Below are 20,937 nucleotides of genomic sequence, written 5' to 3' on the forward strand. Positions count from 1 at the left end.
GCCTGTATAATAATCGATTCATCCTTACGGAAGAGGTCAAAGTTCTTGATTCTGTACTGGCGCTAAATAGATAATGATATCTCTTTACGCTCTGCAATTATCTAAACTGTGCGATCCCCTTGAGTCCTCATTCTGCACTAAGAATAGACTGTCTAGGCACAGGGTCGCAGCACTTGGTCCATGCGACGCGGATACTGCGGCCGCTCATACCATTCCCATCACGGTCAAGTCTCCATCAGACTGCACAAGGGTGGCTGCACCGCACCGAGGGACTACGACTTGATTAGTGCGGACTTTGCGGAGTATTGGCGGGCTTGGGTCTTGAAGCAAAGCGGCTGTGATTGCACCTGTCGCGATGATATGAGGCCGAGACAGATTACTTAAGATCGGCAATGCCATCCAAATCGTCTCAGTGTAGCATGCTCTATCTGCGATTAACCTTTACAGATCTCCAGTCCCTTGACAGCACTCCACTTCATCTATCTCTACAACTTAATTCTTTTATCGCACCATGGGCTCCGCAGGAAGCAAAAGCGTCAAGTTCAACCCTGACACCGACATCCCTTCACTAAATGGCAAAGTCATCCTGGTGACCGGTGGAAACAGCGGTCTTGGAAAGGAGTCTATTCTTCAGTTTGCCAAGCATGACCCAAAAGAGATTTGGCTAGGAGCCCGCTCCGAAGCAAAGGCCAGGGAAGCCATCAGCGACATCAAAGCGCAGGTCCCCAATGCCCCAATCAAATTCGTCAAGATAGATCTCGCTTCTTTCAAGTCGATCCGCGAGGCAGCCAAATTGTTCACCCAGGAATCGGATCGTCTTGATGTCCTTCTCCTTAATGGAGGCATCATGTCTGTGCCGCCTGGGACAACCGACGACGGGTATGAGATACAATTCGGCACGAATCACATGGGCCACGCACTTCTGACCAAGCTCCTCCTCCCAACACTCCTCCGAACCGCCGACAAGGGCAATGATGTGCGTGTCACCGTCCTTGCTTCATCTGCTCACCAGTATGCACCCCCCGAGGGCATCAGGTTCGACACGCTCAAGTCTCAGGCTCTACAAATGGGCACCATCACACGCTATGGACAAAGCAAGCTCGCCAATGCCTTATTCGCCAAGGAGCTCGCCAGACGCTATCCCCAGCTCATGACTGCCTCGCTTCAGCCCGGTTTGGTGACCACCAACCTGGCCAACACCATGAGCGACAACAGCTGGATAATGCGCCTGGCGTGGAAGGTGACGGCTTTCTTCATCGGTGTAGATGTTCCTACAGGCACGTTGAACCAGCTGTGGGCCTCAACGTCTAAGAATGTCGTCTCGGGCACGTACTATGAGCCAATCGGTCGAACAGGGCTGGGTAAGTCGCATACCAATGACAGTGCGCTTGCTGCTAAGCTGTGGGATTGGACGGAGAAGGAGCTTGAGAGAGAGAAGCTCTGAGGGGTCATTTGTAATACTATGTCTACGGTGCCTGAGACTGAAGCTCGAACTTGTAATATGCGCTTTGTTACTACGTTGATAATATTGACTTTCTTATGCCTACGAATTCTAAAGGTCCAGGAGAGCCTTGGGAGCTTCAAAAATTGTCCTCGGTTATATTTACTACAGAACTAAAGAAACTCTGCCTCTGTTTCCTATTTGCGTATACGTTTCTTTCTAAAGTGTGATTAGTAGTTGAGGTTTGTTTCATTTGGTGCGAGTTCAATATCCGCAGCATACATCTAAGCCGCTCGGTCAATTGTGGCAGATAACTTAAATCAGCACTGAGAACTTAGCAATAAAGCCATAACGTAATATAAATTACATTTTCACAAGACAATCTCCAAGCGCTTCCTCCTGTTCCGGGCCAAGCTCAGTAGATTACTGGCTCCCCATGTGCGGCCGCATTTCCCGTTGGCACTAGTAATCGGCGTCCCCAGTGCGCCGCACTCCAGATTCAAGGCTCAAACCTTGATCTTCAACTGGTTAAACCACTAGACTTGCGTGGAAAGAACGCCACTTCAGCTGGAGCAGAGCCATTAAGCTCGTCTCATCGTCCACCTCTTCAATTTCTAGCTCCACGAGCTTACGACGCGTGGTATCCACAGGAAACAGCTTCTCTAGATCATTCACAAATCCCCTGATCTTTTCTACCAGCCTGTCAAAATTCTTGCCGTCATACAACGCCCACGTCGCCTTTTCTACCAAACCCGTTCGCTTCTGTCTCTGGCGAGCGACAACCCCCAGTCGGCTGTGCAGTTCCCAAACTACCGGCTGCATGTCCTTGTCTTCGGAGCGCACCAAATCATCTTTCCTGGCATCGATGTCGTACCGCTTCGATGACTTCTGTACGGTCTGGAAGAGCAGTTTGATCTCTTTCAATATCGCTTGGGCCTGTTGAGAATCTCTGTCGTCAGGCGCATTTGTGGCAAAGCGTGGTTTATCGTTGATCATCTACTCGATCGGATCTTGGCGAGGTCGAGTTTCAGTTGGCAGTGTTCGAAGTCTCGACCAAAGTGACTGCCCAGTTTGATGTCCTCGAAACAGTCGACGCAGTTGATGAACAGAGCCGCCACGCTCAAAGCGCCGGACACGGTGCCGAAGACTTCAGCCATGCTGGTCGTGTGAGGTGAATTGCTGCTGGTTTTTCTTGTCTCTGATGGGAAATTTCCGGTGCAGGCTGCGCCACGTGAGGAGATGGTACGGCTGAGGAAGAAGGGATCTCAGTGGTTTACCTAAGCGCCGCCGGCAGCCAACTCCGAGCCAGTCTCAGCTTGCGCACGATAACCATTCTTCCCATCACTGATGCCATAATGGCGTGGGTGAACAGCGAGGAGTGCACGGCGCGACCGGAAACCCTCGTCTAGAGCGTGAACGTCGGCGGCGAATGCATCATTCAGGTTGGAAACTACAAACACTGAAGTCTACAACTACAACGAACCGAATCGCAGTCGATTCATCGCAGACCTACGATTGATCAATCCCCAGGGCTACAATGGCAATAGAATTTATCGCTGCGGAATGCCTCCACGATTTGCGTTGCTGTTCGCGTTTGGATGAATTGAGATTTTAGTGGCTGATTTGTCCACACCACCAGGGTTGTAGCCGAGTTGGTGTGCTGACGGCCCGACGCGTCTTGTGCGCGTTGGCAGTCGAAGCTCATTAACTCTCCTTGTTGCATCGTCTTTCATGCGACGCTTCGCACAACACTACTCGCCAAAACGTACCAGTTGACGTGGTGATCGATAACAATATGGCGTCCAATACAGCACGCACCCTCCACGCTTCCGACCGTGCAAAGATGCAGTTAGGCAATAATCACAATAATTTTCACAATACTTATAACATTACTTATAATGCTACCGACCTCACGGCCGGTATGAGGCCCCAAGGGAACAAGTCCTCGCCGATCCTGCTAACTCCTTGCACTAGAATCCCCTCCAATTTTTATAGAAATCGAGGACGAAACATCAGACGAGGCCGTCGACCTCACCGAGGAGATCATTGATCTTACGCAGGGTAGGAGTTCTGACGCAATTCTCGGCTCAGCTTTGGTCTTAACATGAATTGTAATCTAGTTACATCAGACCCACATATGGGTAGCAAGCGGGCTCAAGATTGGGACAGCGATGACCACGAGAGCAAACGTCTGAAGTTTCCCGACGACACGAGTGAGTCTTCAAGCGAGTCTGGTTACGATGGCGGAGATAGCGTTGATGAGGATGAGGACTGTGAAGACGGCGAAGACTATGTTGGCCTGTCCACCGAGGATGAAGGCGAGGAAAATAGCGACGAGGAATACGAGTAAGACATGTGAATTGGGGATCGATCGAGCCTACTTTTTGAAGAAATATAGTGATATAAAGTGGTTGACATTCCACATGCCCTGATCTGAAGAGAAGTAGTACAGTCCATTTGCGATGTATCCAGCTTTGACGCTGTCTTTGCCTACAACGATCGCACATCACATACACTATTTATGAATCTATTCGGTCGATACTATGGTTAGTGGGCTGGGATATCGGTCGGGTATCTGGTTGGGGAGCAGCTCGAGACGATGCCGGCGAGGGATTCTTACGAAGCAGGCATCTGCTGCGGCCGTATGACCGTAAATTTGACTTGCTCAAGCCAGGGGTGTGCCTATCTTCACAGGCAAGAGGACGCATTCGGCTTGTCTTGTCGCGCAATATGACGGCATCAGCAAGGTGGGTTCTCCTCGGATCCATGAGTCGGGACGACGATGGATTGTCGTCACTGACGACGTGAGACAGCAACATTTGTGCAGGATTACCATCCACAGCTTAGCTATGGCATTACCTTTCTCACCACGAGTTTCTGAACCGAGTCGCTTCTGTTTCAGGCTGGTATTGTGTAGCCATTTGGGATCACACCGCAGCTCATCAACTTGATCTTGAGCGGTGTCGCAAATACGAGTTTTGTAGTGACGGCAGTGATTAGCATTGAGGATGCGCCTGAATATTACGAGCGGTTTAACCGTATGAAAAAGTTCAAGGTTCTTATATCCTTCTCCTGCTAATTCTCTTGTTCCGCTGTTATCGAAGGACTAAGCCTCTCAGGAGTCACATTGTTCCAGGACTTGATCCATAGGCTGAACAAAGCGTCACCCGTGTATTTGATCATTCTGCATTAAGATCAAATATATTGTGATGTCTATTTACGCTTCTCGAATCATTTATAAGCTACTCATGTCATTAAATCGTAATCTGCCCATCCTCCTTTCGCATCCTCTGCAAGGCTTCATCATCAACTCTCCATACTCCTTTTGTCTCATGCTCATGGAGCTTCCATTTCGTCCCTTGAGCCAATTGATGAAATGCTTTATGTTCATCACCCGGTACACTCCGGAACAATAACGGCTCCCACGTCTTTCCATGAAGCTTCTCATCTCTCCTCTTCTGTCGTTGCGCCTCTTCAACTTCATGCTTCGCGTGAGATGCATCTCGGTAGTTCCCTTGTTCCAGAGCTGAGATGACTTCTCCCCATGCCTTTCTAGACTCCCGGGGATCTTGCTCTTCCACTGGATCGATGTGCATGTCGGCAGATGTCTCTGGGTCCACGGTATATGTTTCTAACAGCTTTCCTTTGCTGTCGGTAATCTTCCATCCCTCACTCCAGACTCCTGATAGCTTGTAGCAATGCTTCTTAGGCTCATCTTTGTGATAAACCCTCGCCTCGAAGCAATTCCTCTTGCCTCGAAAGATACCAGCGCCAGAAAAGTCAATCTCCGAGACGTACCCAGAGCTAGAGACAATTGTGTATGTACCAATAATCTCTGGGTACAGACATGCCGACAGGAAACCGCGTACAGTGACGTCTGTTAGAGGAACCAGATAATCTTCATCAAACTTATCAAGGTGTATAATAGCGTGACCCATTTGCCGAATGTTGATGTTTCCATTAAACGTCATCTCGACTCGTCCATACCCATCTGCTCTTATTCCATCTGCAGAAATGTGCATCGCAGTAATTGGTGGATGATGGCTAACCTGCTCAACTACCAACTTGGTATCGCTGTCTCCCTCGCTCCAGGAAGCAAGGAAGAGTTCACCAAGAAAGGCATTGAGGGGTTTCTTGATACTAACATTGGGAGCACCTGCAACATACAACTGACTTCGGAGGCCTGCCAAGAATAATTGCAGGACTGAAAGACTTCGTTTCGCTGGATCCAGTTCTTTGGTTGGTGCTGTGAAGAGTAGAGGTTTCTTTGCCCAACTTCCGGGATTCTCGACAACTGAAGATGGCGCTAGAAAGAACGGCGGGGCTGTGACATTCGCAAGATCTAAATCGCTTTTTAACGACGATAAAAACTAGACTGTTAGCGAGGATCGTGGCTGTTAGTTTTGATTAGGTTCATACCTTGGCCAGGTCAACGAAGCGTCTGCCCATTGACTTGGAGTCATCGTGAATAGTTCTCTGAGTCTTTGAAATCGGCTCCATTTTAGTTTGCAATTATTTGACCACCTCTTCTCGAGTGTCTTCCCTTATATAAATACCAAAAGTCTCGTCTCATCACATGCTTCAATTGCGTTTCAACACAGCCCCGTCTCACTGGGTCAAACTCGCTACGACGTCAAGTCGGCCGCCAAAGTTTCAATGCCTGTCGCATGAAAATCTGGCCAATCAGAGGGTGGCCGGAAGCTGAATTCATCCGATTTTCGAAACGGGAGAATCGTTTGCCGTCGGAAACTCGAACTACCGGCGACCAGCCTCGAATTGTTCTAGCTTACACGTCATCCTTGAATAATCGGTATTGTTTCTAGAATTGGTGGCAGATATATATACTAATACGCATACGGAATGGTTGGCTTATGATAAAAGCATATATTAAATGGCTTCTTTATTGAGAATTGATATTGCATAAGAGGAAAATAGAGTCTGTTCTGCCTAGAAGAGAAAAAAGCCAATGTGTTATTTTTACTAAGATGCCGAGATCTATCTAGCCGAGTGGCAGAAGTCGATGGCATCATCAATCAATTGGTGGCAGATATGGAAGCCAATGATAAGGAATTTCATTCTTGGACTCAATTTGAGCATGTGACGCTGCTTATTTTTAATGCACACGTACGTTGGGTTGTTGTGAGCTTATGACTTCTATCCGACCTCGTTGGTGATGGATGCTGTTCATTGATGAGACTGCAATAGGGTAACGATAGAAGTGAAAGGCGATTTCTTGAGTGCTCTAGGCAAGGAAATGTTTTGTATGCGCCAGAATAGCGGTCGCTGTTGTCCTCGATCAAGTCCCTCATGGCTCGAATCATCTTTCAGAGCCGCGATCGAGCATCGAAATGAGCATGGACAGGTGAAGCTGACTGGCATCTCTAGAATTCAATCAAACAAGCAAAAAGAACATCTCATGATCGCGTGTCATTGAGTGGCCTATAGGTATAAGAACCCATATTTCGAAACGAGAGCTGCCCCCAACTTTGCTGTCGAATTCCGCTGTTTGGGCCTCATGGATTTTGTATTTGAGGACCGACGAAAAGGGAAATGAGCCGGTTTTTGTTCCCTACGCTATCAGTTATGGCCTGACGATTCTTCCGGAGGTAAAATGTCCAGGCAGAGTAATTCTGTGCAACCTACGAGCGCAGCGAGGAAGAGCCCTCCGCTAGGAGCCCCCGGAGGGACATAAGTGATAAGGGCGGGCAAGACAGTTTGCTAGAAACTGAGAGGTTCATTGGTTTTCTCAAGAGGAAGTCACATCAAACATGCAAAAGGTGGTGATCTTAAATAATGTCGGCAATCAAACTTCATCGTGCTTCAGGAACTTGTGCAGAAATCAGCAGAGAATCCAGCGGTCGATATTACCTTAATCCGGGCGATCCTTATTTAACTTCTCTCTGCAGTGATCTTGGAACAGAGCCTCAACATCTAGGTTATGCTGATAAACCTCGAGCTCATAGATAAGCTTCAGCCACAAAACTCAGCCTCCACGTTGACATCATTCAACGTCTCAACAGTTTTGAAGCTGTTTGCCATTATCGGAACTGATCTACCGGACTTGAGAAAGCCCGCGAATCTTCTATGCTCGTCGCGCAATCTAGCTGCTTAATTCTGGGGCTTTTCTAGGCAGACAGACCTGTAGATCATCCCTATTGCAACAGTCAGCGTGAGGGGCAGATATACGAGCTCTATGGGTCCAATTTTATTGTTTCTCCTCACCCTTTTCTACCAATTGCAGGAAGATCAATGGAGACTTTGCAAGCGTCATTCGTCGTCGTCAGAGCGGGATGGAACGGCAGTCCTCAGACAGAGTTCCGGATACAGATGCCTCCGAAATCCCAACGGCAGCTCAAACTCAAATCCCCATTCAAGCTTCCAGCAATGGCGCCCGGAGGGTCGTTATCGATGTCACTGCCGATTGACTGCCGTCAGAGGCTTGAAACGATAGTCCATCTACGGAGTACCCTATCGAGATATCTTGTAGTAGCCAATCGACACCTATCGTAATTCCGAACTCTTATCCGAAATGAGCACAGTGATCCGATCAATCAGTCTTGACAACCACTCAACAAGACCTCTTAGTAAAGACCTTTTGTCAGTATTGCTTGGCTTGATCTTGTCTGAATCTCTCAGATGAAATTCCCCAACCTTGTTGGCAGATCACTGGGGTATTCCAGTCCTATCCCCACAGCCAAGCCACGCTGGACCCTCAAATTGCTTCATCCATCAAAGAGGGAAGATCATGGTTCAGTTGAGTACCCGCGGGTACGCTCTTGGCAGGTGCTCCTTCCTCAATGTTTCCCCGATTTAAGCTTAGAACAAGGTTGGCCAATGATCAATTGGTTACATCCAGATCTGGACATGTTTCCCAATTCAGTAATCCCTGCGTAGCCAGAGGGATCACGGTGGCGCTGGCTCACGCGTTGTATCACGTCGAGATCCTGCTTATCGTTACAGATACGCGATTTCACAGCTGCGCCGAGTTTGTGCAATCATACGTCAGCATCACTGCGGCTTGTAGCCTCCACGAAAATCATGCTAACCTCCACGCAAACGGTGCTAACCTCCACAGTGTAGATCTGTAACCATCGCGGATCGGAACTTTTTGTCTCATGACGTGCGTCGATAACTCAGATAAGCTTAATCATTCCCTTTATCAATGTCTCATACGCGTCAATGAGTCAAGCAGCTCTCCCACTCAGCCACGGTTACTAAAAAAGATCGGCATTGCTGACTCGTCACAGCGACGACGATCCTGATAAGCACGCCAAGTCTAGCATTCACATACCGTATCACGGCCGTTGGTTACACAATTGATAAGGTTGGTTTTACGCTTATTACCCACGAGGACATGAAACTGCAGGAAGCCTCATGTTTCCATTTCGGACTCCGATTACGCGGCACGTTGTACATGTTAGGTAGCCTGGGTATCCGTTGGACCTTGGCGATAATTGATTGCAAGATGCGACAAGATATGAAGAGAATGAGGTGACAGGACAAGGTGCCAAGCAGCGAGCCGAATGAGGAGGCTCGAAGAGTGTAGATCAAAGTGCCGATCATTTAGCCAACCAGTCACGGAATTTCATTCCAAGGCTAGATCTAGATAGAAGCTGAAATGTAGATTCCCCTGTGGCGGTCAAGTGCCGTGATCTACACTTGCGGGCGGGAAAGGCTTACAGTTCTTGGCCAGAAGGGTAAATCAAGGAAATGTCTGTGACACAAAACATGACAAAGATTGCACAATGTTTCACAGACGATTCCTGCTTCACATGTGAAAATTTTGCAAAAAAGCAATACATACGCAAGGGTAGTAGATAGTTTAATTACTAGGCTCAACCGAACGGTTGGGTTGTTATCAGGCTGTTATGGCAGGGATCTAAAACCCCAGACTTGGAACACAGACTTCTTCCGGGTGCATCTGCCCTCAAGATTACGGCTCCGGAGTCATGACGGGGGACAAGCCCCGACTTGGCGCGGGACGAGGAATCCACTCAATAAGCGTGCTCACAGCCTCAATGACCCGTTGTAATATCGCCTCGACCTTGGCAACAAAGCCAGCACAAAGCAAAAAAGAATGTCGCAAGCTAAGCTCAGCAGGGTGTACCTTGTAGATAGGTGCCCGATCTCACAAGCCCAGATCTCAACACTCCAATCAGACACTCTAACCGGCCTCGTGTCTAGGCCCGAATGTTTTCCCAACTCCCCCTATTCAGGCCAAGACGGGATCTCACTGACAGAGGCTCAACATGGGATCGCCGCTCTTGGGATAGCTTGGCAAGGAACACCAAGAAGGGAATTGCGCGTCACATTTGAATAGATTCAGAGATAGCGGGTCTTGTACCCCATATCACAGAGGCACTTGCTTGGAGTGATTCAGGGCTGTGCACAAGTATAAGGATGTCTCCCTCCTCCGGCTTTCATAAGATTTCATCACTACAAACCAACAAAATGGCTTCATTGTTTCGACGACAGGACCCTGACCCTGAGCTGTGTATGAAGTATGCTCACTTTGCTTCTCATATGGTGCGATGGCAGTTCAAGATTATCTACTGGACCATGTTTGTGTCCAACTTGTTGGTCTTGTTTGTTGCTTCATGGACATATATCCGGTGAGTCTGACGTTCGGATGATTTAAATGATTTGATCTAACAAGAACAGCGGCCAAGCAGCTATGGAGAAGCTAGCTCATAACCCCAAAGCACGAACGAAGCGAATACGGCAGTCGCTTGCCATGTGTCTCGGATGTGTTTCTGTCTCAACAGTCATTGTCGTCATGGAAGCGTACTCCATTCTAGCGCTTCAGTTTTGTGACGGTGAAGACCTCATCTCACTCTACTGGTCTACCTGGACCATGATTCAAGTTGGTTCATTGATTGCCATGATTGGTATCATTCTTGCCATGGCACATACCCTTCGCGGACGACAGCATCCGTAAGTTCTCGTCTATCATGTTACACTCAACCGCTGACGGTTTAGACCATGGGCACTTGCATTAGGTACACCCGTTCTTGTGATTGCTGGATTCCTTCATCTATTCCACGACTGCACAAAGAAGCGAATTCGAAGCCGTCGCCAGAAAAAGGACTTTGAATTTGGGCCTCCAATGAGTCAAGCGTGAGTACTCATCATCGTTACTCAGAATGTTTCAACTAACACAAACAGTAACACAATTGCGGCCAACCCCGATGAAGAGGAAGACATTGAATACAAAGCACAAGTAATCGGGCTTACATTTGACGGTGGTCCCATCATTCGATACACAGATGCTGTACCCGAGACCTTACCTGAGCACGCTGAACTCTTGGGATACTGTGCACAGAAGAAGCCTATTGTCATGTGCAAACGCGAGACGGTTCAATTTCTGATGGACTCTCCCGCGCAAGTACCACCATCAGCGTCACCGGCTTTCCGCAAGGGTAACTGAGACAATCTGTTTCGCACCTTGTCAAGCTGATGAGGCATCCAACGGCCGACAGGGGGACGAGATAAGAATCTTGAGCGTCAAAGCACGCCAAGACAAGGGAGATGCGCTTTGACGTTATGCGTTGTTGTGGCCTGAACTAGCAGGCATTATTTGGGATTATTACATGTTTAGGTTGCTTGGGTTTGCATGGGAGTTTCGATATAGATACGGGATAATGGCGGTGGACATTTAACGGAAAAGGAGGAATGGGATGGGCATGGTTTGGTGTCATTGTCGGAAAAGTGGCTTATGATACTGAAGATAAGATACCCTAGCGATAAGATAATAGATGTTTTGCTTTCATAACCCATTGCATAAAATTGCATAGGCCGTGCATAGGCTGTGTCATCGAGATCTGTGATGTCAGCGATGATCTTTGATCTAATTTTTTGAGTTTGACCGATGACGGAGCCTTCTCTTATCGATAGCGGGGTGAATGCCCCTCATCGCCGGTTCGGCCAATGTTTTTGATCGGCTTAGTAAATAGCTTTCAAATCAGAGGCAATCAACGTGAAGATTTACAACAGACGCTTAATTCTCATGGCCACGCGCGCAGCTCATTTACCACCGATTCCTTCGTCAGCGACACATTTTCTACGACTTATCTAACGCACACTCTTTCACATTCATTCACACCTTTGCGATGGGCCTCACAAAGGTCAAACACATCATCCTGGTATGCTACCCTACGCCGCTCGCTTCAAGCTGTTACTCACAAAACAGGTCCTCTCAGGCAAAGGAGGAGTAGGCAAATCATCAGTCACAACACAATTAGCACTGTCGCTCGCTTCAGCCGGTCACTCTGTCGGCATTCTCGACGTCGATTTAACCGGCCCTTCAATCCCCCGCATGCTCTCAATCGAAGAGTCAAAAGTCACACAAGTACCAGGAGGATGGGCGCCAGTATTAGTCCATGAAGGAGACTCATCCAAAGGCCTCGGGTCTCTACACGCGATGAGTCTAGGCTTTCTCCTCCCGAAGCGAGGCGATGCCGTTGTTTGGCGAGGACCAAAGAAAACAGCAATGATTCGGCAATTCCTCAAAGACGTACTCTGGGACGAGACCGACTTTCTACTCATCGACACACCACCCGGAACAAGCGACGAGCATATATCCCTCGCGGAAACGCTGCAAAAAGACGCACAGCCGGGCCAGGTCGCGGGCGCAGTGGTGGTGACGACACCCCAAGCCGTAGCGACAGCGGATGTACGAAAAGAGCTCAACTTCTGCACCAAGACCAACATACGGGTATTGGGAGTCGTGGAAAACATGAGCGGCTACGTGTGTCCGCACTGCAGCGAGTGCACAGACATATTCGGATCTGGGGGAGGGAAGAGCATGGCGGAGGAATTTGGGGTGCCGTTCCTGGGGAGTGTTCCTATGGATGCGCAGTTCATTTCTCTGGTTGAGGAAGGTAGACGACCGACATACCCGTCTGGTACGACGGTGAATGGGAAGGATATTTCGGGGACAAACGGTGAGGGGGAGGGAGGGAGCTTGGTCGATAAGTACCGGGATTGTTCACTGTTTCATGTATTTGGAGATATCACAGAAAAGGTCATGACAAACGTGGCTAATTGATCCACTCACATCAGGCAATTAGTTACTCTTCAACATGACCGTTTCACGCGAGCGCAGCGAGGAAGAGCCCTCCGCTAGGAGCCCCCGGAGGGAACAACAAGTACAAGATGTAAATTAAATGTCTGTATCGAACTGTATGTCTTGGAGTGTGTGTGTCTCACAAGCATCTTTCATCGGCATTGACTCACAGGCACATGCATTTACGAACCCAACCATAATTGGCTCACTGCATCTGGCTCTCCTCCAAGAAAGTTACAATGACGAAACTCGTGTGGCCATTACAAGGATCTCCCAAGCCCTGCCCCACCAAACCCAACCCGCCAACCCAGTAAAAATGGTGTCTTGACCTCCCAAAAAAGCTCAGCCCGGGTGTGGAATTTTTCGTAAAAAAAAACCTGCAGTTTCTCGGCCCAGAAGCCGGGGACACGCTCTACTTCCCCGTGCGTCGCAGCCATGTACAATGACCTGGTATTGGGCAGGATTTGACGAGTCGCACTACGTAGCTCCCACTAAACTGTACCTTACAGCTCTGTTTAGGTTGGGCTGGGCCACCTGGGGAGAGAGAGAGAGCCTGGGAGGGATAGTTAGCACCGCCTTATTGAGACCTTAGCACATTGGATCGGGATCCAATGCAAAGAGAGAAATTTTGTTCGTTCGTCTGCTCGCAGAAAAAAATAAACCCCAACCCCTCCCACTTGTTGTCGACGAGGCCCAAAATTCTCTCACCGACAGAGTAGCAAGCATAAACAAAACAAGCATCAGTCACTTTATTCTTTGGCATTCCATCTGTTTTGCTGTCCTGTACTCCATCCGACTCGTCACTGTTTTTATCCCTCTTCATCGCTTCGCATCCTCTGCTCACGCGACCGCAAACTTGGCTACAAGTTCAATGTCGAATAAACGTGTCTAATCTCTCAAACAATCGACGGTTCCTCTCGATACCGTCACTGACCTTTCTTGGCTCCTTTACTGGGCTTCTATGCGGCCGACGGATCTTCTGCGCTTCCTCTTCTCTCGACCTTCAAAGTGAGTACATACATCAGCTTGAGCGTCACAGCATCAGAGACTGACCTCTTCAGGCCCCGATAGCACCCCTTCAACGAACATCCACCGATTCACATCTCCCAAGTAACCCCTTCTGCCACAATTCCGTCAAAAGAGCTCTACCACTTCATCCGCTCGCGACCCCCCTAACGTCCCCGAGACGTTGTCCCCCGATCGATCGATTGCTGCTGGCTCCGCCAGCATCTGAACAAGTCCCCGTACCTGTGGGCCTACTCTCTCAAACAGACGCCGCATAGTCTGTTTGAGCGGCAGCTAGTGCTCCGCGGACTCTGCCACCGGGCAAAGAACACTGAACCAACCGCCGCCGCCGCCATCATGACCTCCGTCCCGTACAACTGCACCTTTTCGCCCGCCTCGGCTACTCCTCATCTCACCATCAACCATGATGTAGCCGCCGACCTCGACTCGACCAACGCTTTTGAGGGTCCCGAGAAGCTTCTCGAGGTTTGGTTCGCTCCTAGTCCGACGACTCTGCCTCCTACTGCTCCTGTCAACGGCCTCAAGGCTGTTCCGGCTGATACCTGGGTTCCCATGCTTGACATGGTCAATTGCAAGGTCTTGTCTGTTCTTGAGAGTGAAATGATGGACGCCTATCTCCTCTCCGAGTCGAGCATGTTTGTCTTTCCCCACAAGATCATTCTCAAGACTTGCGGAACCACTACCCTTCTTCTCGGCCTCCAGCGAATGCTTCACATTGCTGCCAAGCACGGATTCCCATTCCACAATGCCAATTCGGCCGACGACATCCAAGCAGCCGCGACTCCATACCGAGTATTCTACAGTCGCAAAAACTTTCTCTTCCCCGAGAAGCAGCAGGGCCCCCACCGCAGCTGGAAGCAAGAGGTCAAGTATCTCGACGACATGTTCGACGGAGGTAGTGCCTATATGGTAGGCAAGATGAACGGCGACCACTGGTACCTGTACCTCACCTCACCCAACCAGCAAGCCCTCACCCCCCCTCGCACCCCCGGTGAGGTCGAAGGCACCAAGATCCCCGTCGGGACGTCCTTCAATGGACTGCCCAGCAGTTACCACGACGAGACGCTCGAAATCCTCATGACGGATCTCGATCCCGAAAACGCCAAGCAGTTCTATCTGTCGCACGCGAGTGCGGTCGCCAGCGACAAGATGGCTGCAGAGGCCAAGGATGCACGCAAGGAGGCCATTAACAGCCTTGGAGGGCTTGCCGAGACTGTTGACGAGGTTGATGTTTTCGCCAACGACGACGACGACACCATGCTCGACTCAATCGAGGCTCTGACCACTGAGGGTCACGCACTGGGAACTGTCGTCTCGGAGAGTTGCGGCCTCTCCAGCGTCTACCCAACCAGCAAGTATCCCGATGCGCGGGTCGACGCATACCTGTTCAGTCCCTGCGGCTTCTCTGCCAATGGCGTCGTCCCTCCTGAGGCTGGCAAGGGTGAGCATTACTTTACGGTTCACGTCACCCCGGAGCCTCAGTGTTCCTTTGCTTCATTCGAGACCAACGTCCCTGGTGGTCAGAGCGGACGCACCACGACTGAGATTATTGAGCATGTTGTCGACATCTTCAAGCCCGGTCGTTTCAGCGTCACTCTTTTTGAAGCAAAGGGTGCTGCTCAGAACCCATACTGCATGGGTGATGATGACTCCAACAATTGGGCTGCTAAGCGTCTTGTTGATCCTGTCCGAGGATACAGACGCATTGATCGTATTGTTCACGATTTTGAGGACTACGATCTTGTCTTTCGCTTTTATGAACGTGAGGGATGGGCTGGAACCAAGAGCGCTCGTGTTGGAGAGCCAGTTAGTCCTACCAAGTAATGTCATTTACTTGATTGTCGTTTTGGCTTACAACACTTGGACTCTCATTTTGTCAATTGGAGGATACAATGGATGACCCTGTCATTTCCGGCCTAGCATTATGTACTTTGAGATATCTTCACTCTTTGAGATCGCTTTTGAGATAGCTTTGAACATGTATTTTGAATTGAGCATTTTGCGACACCACTGAATGATGCCCTGTAACGATATTCAGAACCTAAAATTAGTGCATGCACGCTAAATCAAGCCTGTACCGGGTGCAGTAGGGGACAAAACTCTGTGTGAGAGTCAAAGTGTGCTGGCAGTGCACGCTTGTGTCACAATTTTGTTCCCCCAAACTCATCCCCAGTCACTGATAACGATAAGCCTTGCACGTGACCATATCATCGTCAAAAAATTCTTTGCTCAATCTCTGTAGTGCAAGCTCCAGCATCACCAAAACCTCACAATCAATCACAACCACCGCCAAAATGCATCTCATGTACACCCTCGACGCCCAAGGCAACCGCCTGTACACCCTCAAGAAGGTCGCCCAAGGCCAAGTCACCAAGTCCGCCCACCCCGCGCGCTTCTCCCCCGACGACAAGTGGTCGCGCCAGCGCGTTACTCTCAAGCGACGATTTGAGCTTCTCTTGACTCAGCAGAGTACGTCCACACACACTCTCTCAATTGATGATCTTTACTGATAAATGTTTAGAGGACGAATAAATCACACATGACGGGCGTTACGGTTCAGTTTGGGCGTTAGACTAAAAAGTCTCAATACAACTACTAGTGCTTCTTCTTCGAGTTTACATTTCGTCCCGCTCCCACACGAATCTTTTGACCGCCTCCTGCTCGATGCCCCGTTAATAAATCAGGCAAATAATCCTGGTCCATGATGTCCTTCTTCCTCTGACGTCTCTGCTCCTCTCCCGCCCGCGTAAACTCCTTCTGATCCTCCGCCAGAATGAGATTATTTCCCCATCCATTCTTTCCACCCGCGTTCTTGGGAAGACGACCGTTTGCAGATCCGTGAACAGGCTTGGGAACACTGTAGACATTGCCGCGATTATTCCACTGAAAGTTCTTCTTGAGATGGATCTTGAAGTTGCCGTGCTCATCGGTCGAGCAGCTCACTCTGTTGAGGGTAGGTTGACCGCACGAGGGGCAGAACTGTTTGTTCATTTCCTTTGTGATCTTGAAGCAGCCGTGGCAGCGTAGAACCCAGTTCTTGAGATGTGTGATTCGTGCGAGGGATGGTGCGACGAGGTTGAGGTTCATTCGGAGAGCGACGTTCTGCATCGCGTAGTCGGATGTGAGGACTGCGGCTTGGAGGGTCTTTTGCACGGGCGCTGAGGGTGTCGCTCCGGTGTCTGCTGCTTGGTGCTTCTTGAGGTTTGAGGGTGTGATCCAGCCGCCTTCATCGTCGGAGGCGTCGCCGTCGGATGCCTCTTCAACGGCCTCGATTGTTTCGTCTGCCTTTTCGCCAGCCTGTGCAGTCGCGGTCGTAGCGGCGGTCTCTTCAATCGCGTTTGTTGCGGTGACCTCTGTGGACTCATCCTTGGCCTCTGGCTCAGCGGCGGTCTCTTCAATCGCGTTTGTTGCGGTGACCTCTGTGGACTCATCCTTGGCCTCTGGCTCAGCGACGGTCTCTGCGACAATGTCCTTTACCTCTGTAGACTGACTAGACTCTCCGACCGTAGCCTGCTCAACAGGGTCCTCGATGGTCAGATTGTCAACAGCCTTCTCCAGAGTCTCCTCGACCTTCTCCGTCTCAGTCTCAGTCTCAGTCTTGTCACCCTCAGCAGGCTTGTTTGGCTTTCCATTCAAACCCTTCTGACCAGGCGTCTTTCTCAATCTCCAATCACCCCCATTTCGCTCACATTCCAACTCATACCCCAGCGCCAAGACGTCAATATCAGGCTTGCTCAGAACCGCCAAATCTCCTGTTCTCCTCGCAAAGTCTCGAATGACCTTTACGCTTTCGGGCTTGGGCGATCGCAGGGTGATGAAGGGTAGAAGAGTCGTCTCTACTCGTGCTCGTGTGGCGGCATCTCGAATTTCGGAAATAATGCAGGGGAGGGTGTAGAGTTGTTCGGCTTTCGCGCGGAGGGTGTTCGCGGGGGGGTCGTTCTTGATGAGAGGGCCTGTATCAAGGACAAGGCTGTGAATAGGCTTGTGAGCCGCTGCGTCTGAAGACATGATGATGGTTACTCGGTGTTTGGGGATTTAGATTGGCGATAATTTCTGTGGTGTTCATCGCGGGGCAAACTTTGGAATTTTTGGGAGATAAGATAAGAGATAAGATAAAGATTTCGTCATGCACGTGAATCTGCTTAAATTCATCATAAGTCATTCGCCATACTATTCCCCCCGACTCTTTGACAAGGAGATAACATCCTTACCGTGAAGTGGTTACCAAACTGTGTTTCTGTCAAATTTAAAGACCTATTCATATTCGATTTAACTCTAATTGGCCGCCAAAATGGTAAATCTGGCTTCACCAAGAATCTGACTACCTTAGTAAAAAAGCCCTGGGAATCTTTCAGACGGCTGACCCAAAGAGGCAGCGAGGCTGACTTGATACCAAGCTCGCCTGAATAAGCTACTCGGCCTCTTCACAAACACCAACATGAGCGAGACGTGCAAATACTGTGACTCCTATTTTGACATTTCTCAGGACGAGAACCGCTCATACAAGTTCCGTCGTGCAATCGTTAGACCAGTTGAGGCTTACGTAGTTGGCGCAGATGCGGGTTGCTGGCACTGCGTTGCCCTCGTCCAATTCTTCAAGGAAAAGGAAAACAAGAAGGGCTACATCTACTACAGCAATCAGCAAGGCCTTGGAATATTTTCACAAACTGTCCCAGATGATACTTTCGATGGGAAATACCTCCCTGATATCGATATGAACGTCTACCGGGTGACTGTCCAAGGCACTCCAAGCGCAGAGCCAAAGTTGGCACCGAATAATAACATCCCGGTTTCCTCAAAGTCTGATGAGTGCTTTCTGTGGATTAAGGAGCGGTTGCACGAATGTGAAACCGCGCATGATTGCTGGGACTCCTCAGACTTGAAAACACCAAAGCGCCTTCTCGAGATAAGCGACGACAAACTCATCCTTCGAACCAACATCTTCAAAGAAAAGTACGCAACGCTTAGTCACTGCTGGGGAACACCGAGCTCAGCTAGCATCAAGCTACTCAAGAGCACCTCTAGCAATTTTACCCATGATGGCATCGCACTTGGTGACCTTTCATTAACCTTTCGAGACGCTGCCGATGTCTGCAAGAGACTCGGCATCCAGTATATTTGGATTGACTCCTTGTGCATTATGCAAGATGATCCTCAAGATTGGTTAGAGGAGTCTACCCGCATGGCGGACATATACGCAAATGCCTTCATCGGATTGTTCGCCGGTCATGCGAAAGATGGTAATGGCGGCCTTTACTCCAATCGCTACAATCCCGAACCGTTCTTGAGGGCGGAAAAGGTGGTCGTCAAGGACGACTGTGGCCAAGAGATAGCCATGTGCATTCAGCAACAGCGCCTGATTGGACATGATCTGACCTTCAATTTCGACTTGTTCCCCGACTTGCCTTCGTACGAGTGTCGTCAGCTACCCACTGTGACAGAACCACTCTATCAGAGGGGTTGGGTCTTCCAAGAGCTCCATCTCTCACCACGTGCAATCCTCTTCAACAGCAGAGAGCTCATATGGGTGTGCAACCAGGACACGCAGTGCGAATGTGGCGAGACGACAAAGAACAGCTTTGCCACAAAGTATTTCTTCACCCATGTCCCCAAGACTGCTGACTACCCGGGTGCAGTCAAGGGAGACCTCTTCTATAAGCACGGCATGAGGAACTGGGCACATCTGGTCCACCGATACTTTCGGCTAGGACTCACATTCGAGAAAGATCGCCTGCCCGCGCTATCTGGAATGGCCAAAGCTTTCCAAACAACGGGCAGTGCTGAAATGAAGAATGACATGTACCTGGCAGGAATTTGGAAGAGCATGTTGCCCGAAGCCCTAATGTGGAGAGCAGTGGACGGTCCTCCAAGCGGTCCCGTCCAACGATGCAGATTCAGAAAACCTGTCGCGGCAAGAGGGCCGCCAACTTGGTCGTGGATGTGCTGCGACTTTACAGTGCACTGGCAAAATACATATTTTGGCTCAGACTATCTAGTTACGGTTGACGATGCGCGAGTTGAACTTGGCAGCATCGACAGAGCAGGCGAAGTTGCCAAGGGACACATCGTTCTTCGCGCCGTCCACATCGAAGAGGTTGCGATAATATACCCTGACGATCCGGGTTTCAGAACGAGCGAGTATGCCTTGCGAGATGACTATATCCGCAATAGTAGTACAGAAGAGCTTGTCAGTCTAAAGGATAAGGACTGTCGCTTTTCGTTCCTACCAGACTATGACTTCACCGACAAGAGTCTTGGGGGGTTGTACATCCCGCTATCGGAGACGCTCTACTGCATGCCTGTTATTGGTATGGATGGATACTGGCCCTTCTCGGAGACTTCTCTTGTCTTGAGACGGCATTCAAGAAGTGAAGAGTTTGAAGACACACCTGACGTGACTCATGTGTATGAAAGAGTTGGTATCTGCGACGGTCAGATTATGTATTCGGTCAAGAGTAAGAAATATGTGCATCAGGTAGTCTTGGTTTGAGAATACCCAAGTAGTGAACTAGATTCCACTGACGAAGCTGTAAAGATGATCGGGCGTCATCAGAATATTGGGACTCTTTCATGGGAAATGGCTGTAACAACGGGATCTGGTGTCTCAGGAGTCTGAGTCAATCGGGTTCATCACCTTTGCCAACTTGACTGTCTATGTCCAGTTGCTTTACAGCTGGCTAGGGCGTTTACGGGAATTTGTGGAGAGATAAGAGATAAGATAAGATAAGTATCTTGTTATGCACATAAAGGCTTGCATAAAGTCATCAGCCAATGCTAGTGCATGGAGAGGCAAGGTTAAATCCATGGAGGCTGTGCACAACGTGCATTATTAATTCTTGCTATCGAACTGATGTCGCCATACATGTTGCTCTTGAACTGATACCGCTATTTGATTGTTGCTATGAAACCAACACTCTCATATTGCGCCATACCTATTGCCATAGTTGACACGAAGGGCGTTACACGTTGTCTCGACAGTAACTCTTCACAGGGCGCGGTCGACATGACAAGGTGGTGGATTAATAATAATGGAGAATGCCGTCAAAATTTACCGTGATGGTCTCGGAGGGTCACCCGAGGAAAATAGTCTGGTCTCGCGTAAATCTGTGGCTTTTTTTGCTGGCTATGACTCGAATTATTCGACACGGGCTATTTCTGCCGACGTCGGATTCAGCCGTAAGACGGGGAATAGATGATGATGAATCTGACAAATGTAAGATGAGAAAGCAAGTGCAAACTCAATGAGAACAGAACCAAGAGTTTGGCAGCAGTAGCAGAGCACAGTAGAGCAGAGCAGAGCAGAGACTGAATGAAAGTCGTAAAAATCTTTCATCACTCGATTTTTACGTACAAGACCCCGCCGTAATTCCCCAGTGGACATCTACAGAACATCTCCAGTGGGTCC

General features: G+C 49.4%; 10 protein-coding genes across 10 annotated transcripts; 7 read left to right on the plus strand and 3 right to left on the minus strand.

The window, feature by feature from the left end:
• Nucleotides 1-511: 511 nt before the first annotated feature.
• J7337_009208 (uncharacterized protein) lies at nt 512-1,444 on the plus strand (the record flags this gene model as incomplete). The annotated part of the gene is made up of 1 exon (XM_044826809.1): nt 512-1,444. The coding sequence occupies one exon, from the start codon at nt 512-514 to the stop codon at nt 1,442-1,444; it is 933 nt and encodes a 310-aa protein (XP_044677403.1).
• A 525-nt stretch (nt 1,445-1,969) lies between these two features.
• Nucleotides 1,970-2,598, minus strand: J7337_009209 (uncharacterized protein; the record flags this gene model as incomplete). Its single annotated transcript, XM_044826810.1, has 2 exons — nt 1,970-2,370; nt 2,442-2,598. 2 exons carry the CDS (start codon nt 2,596-2,598, stop codon nt 1,970-1,972), a joined length of 558 nt encoding a protein of 185 aa, XP_044677404.1.
• Nucleotides 2,599-3,236: 638 nt separating this feature from the next.
• Nucleotides 3,237-3,791, plus strand: J7337_009210 (uncharacterized protein; the record flags this gene model as incomplete). The annotated part of the gene is made up of 3 exons (XM_044826811.1): nt 3,237-3,360; nt 3,437-3,502; nt 3,562-3,791. 3 exons carry the CDS (start codon nt 3,237-3,239, stop codon nt 3,789-3,791), a joined length of 420 nt encoding a protein of 139 aa, XP_044677405.1.
• A 904-nt stretch (nt 3,792-4,695) lies between these two features.
• J7337_009211 (uncharacterized protein) lies at nt 4,696-5,941 on the minus strand (the record flags this gene model as incomplete). The annotated part of the gene is made up of 2 exons (XM_044826812.1): nt 4,696-5,811; nt 5,861-5,941. 2 exons carry the CDS (start codon nt 5,939-5,941, stop codon nt 4,696-4,698), a joined length of 1,197 nt encoding a protein of 398 aa, XP_044677406.1.
• A 3,951-nt stretch (nt 5,942-9,892) lies between these two features.
• Nucleotides 9,893-10,868, plus strand: J7337_009212 (uncharacterized protein; the record flags this gene model as incomplete). Its single annotated transcript, XM_044826813.1, has 4 exons — nt 9,893-10,053; nt 10,103-10,375; nt 10,421-10,558; nt 10,607-10,868. 4 exons carry the CDS (start codon nt 9,893-9,895, stop codon nt 10,866-10,868), a joined length of 834 nt encoding a protein of 277 aa, XP_044677407.1.
• Nucleotides 10,869-11,585: 717 nt separating this feature from the next.
• On the plus strand, nt 11,586-12,488 carry CFD1 (cytosolic Fe-S cluster assembly factor cfd1; the record flags this gene model as incomplete). Its single annotated transcript, XM_044826814.1, has 1 exon — nt 11,586-12,488. One exon carries the CDS (start codon nt 11,586-11,588, stop codon nt 12,486-12,488), a length of 903 nt encoding a protein of 300 aa, XP_044677408.1.
• Nucleotides 12,489-13,868: 1,380 nt separating this feature from the next.
• On the plus strand, nt 13,869-15,356 carry J7337_009214 (uncharacterized protein; the record flags this gene model as incomplete). Its single annotated transcript, XM_044826815.1, has 1 exon — nt 13,869-15,356. The coding sequence occupies one exon, from the start codon at nt 13,869-13,871 to the stop codon at nt 15,354-15,356; it is 1,488 nt and encodes a 495-aa protein (XP_044677409.1).
• A 470-nt stretch (nt 15,357-15,826) lies between these two features.
• Nucleotides 15,827-16,064, plus strand: NOP10 (snoRNP complex protein; the record flags this gene model as incomplete). Its single annotated transcript, XM_044826816.1, has 2 exons — nt 15,827-16,001; nt 16,054-16,064. The coding sequence occupies 2 exons, from the start codon at nt 15,827-15,829 to the stop codon at nt 16,062-16,064; spliced, it is 186 nt and encodes a 61-aa protein (XP_044677410.1).
• A 63-nt stretch (nt 16,065-16,127) lies between these two features.
• On the minus strand, nt 16,128-17,540 carry J7337_009216 (uncharacterized protein; the record flags this gene model as incomplete). Its single annotated transcript, XM_044826817.1, has 1 exon — nt 16,128-17,540. The coding sequence occupies one exon, from the start codon at nt 17,538-17,540 to the stop codon at nt 16,128-16,130; it is 1,413 nt and encodes a 470-aa protein (XP_044677411.1).
• A 430-nt stretch (nt 17,541-17,970) lies between these two features.
• J7337_009217 (uncharacterized protein) lies at nt 17,971-20,022 on the plus strand (the record flags this gene model as incomplete). The annotated part of the gene is made up of 1 exon (XM_044826818.1): nt 17,971-20,022. The coding sequence occupies one exon, from the start codon at nt 17,971-17,973 to the stop codon at nt 20,020-20,022; it is 2,052 nt and encodes a 683-aa protein (XP_044677412.1).
• Nucleotides 20,023-20,937: the final 915 nt, after the last annotated feature.

Source organism: Fusarium musae, chromosome 7 (assembly GCF_019915245.1).
Source record: "Fusarium musae strain F31 chromosome 7, whole genome shotgun sequence".
Taxonomy (NCBI): domain Eukaryota; kingdom Fungi; phylum Ascomycota; class Sordariomycetes; order Hypocreales; family Nectriaceae; genus Fusarium; species Fusarium musae.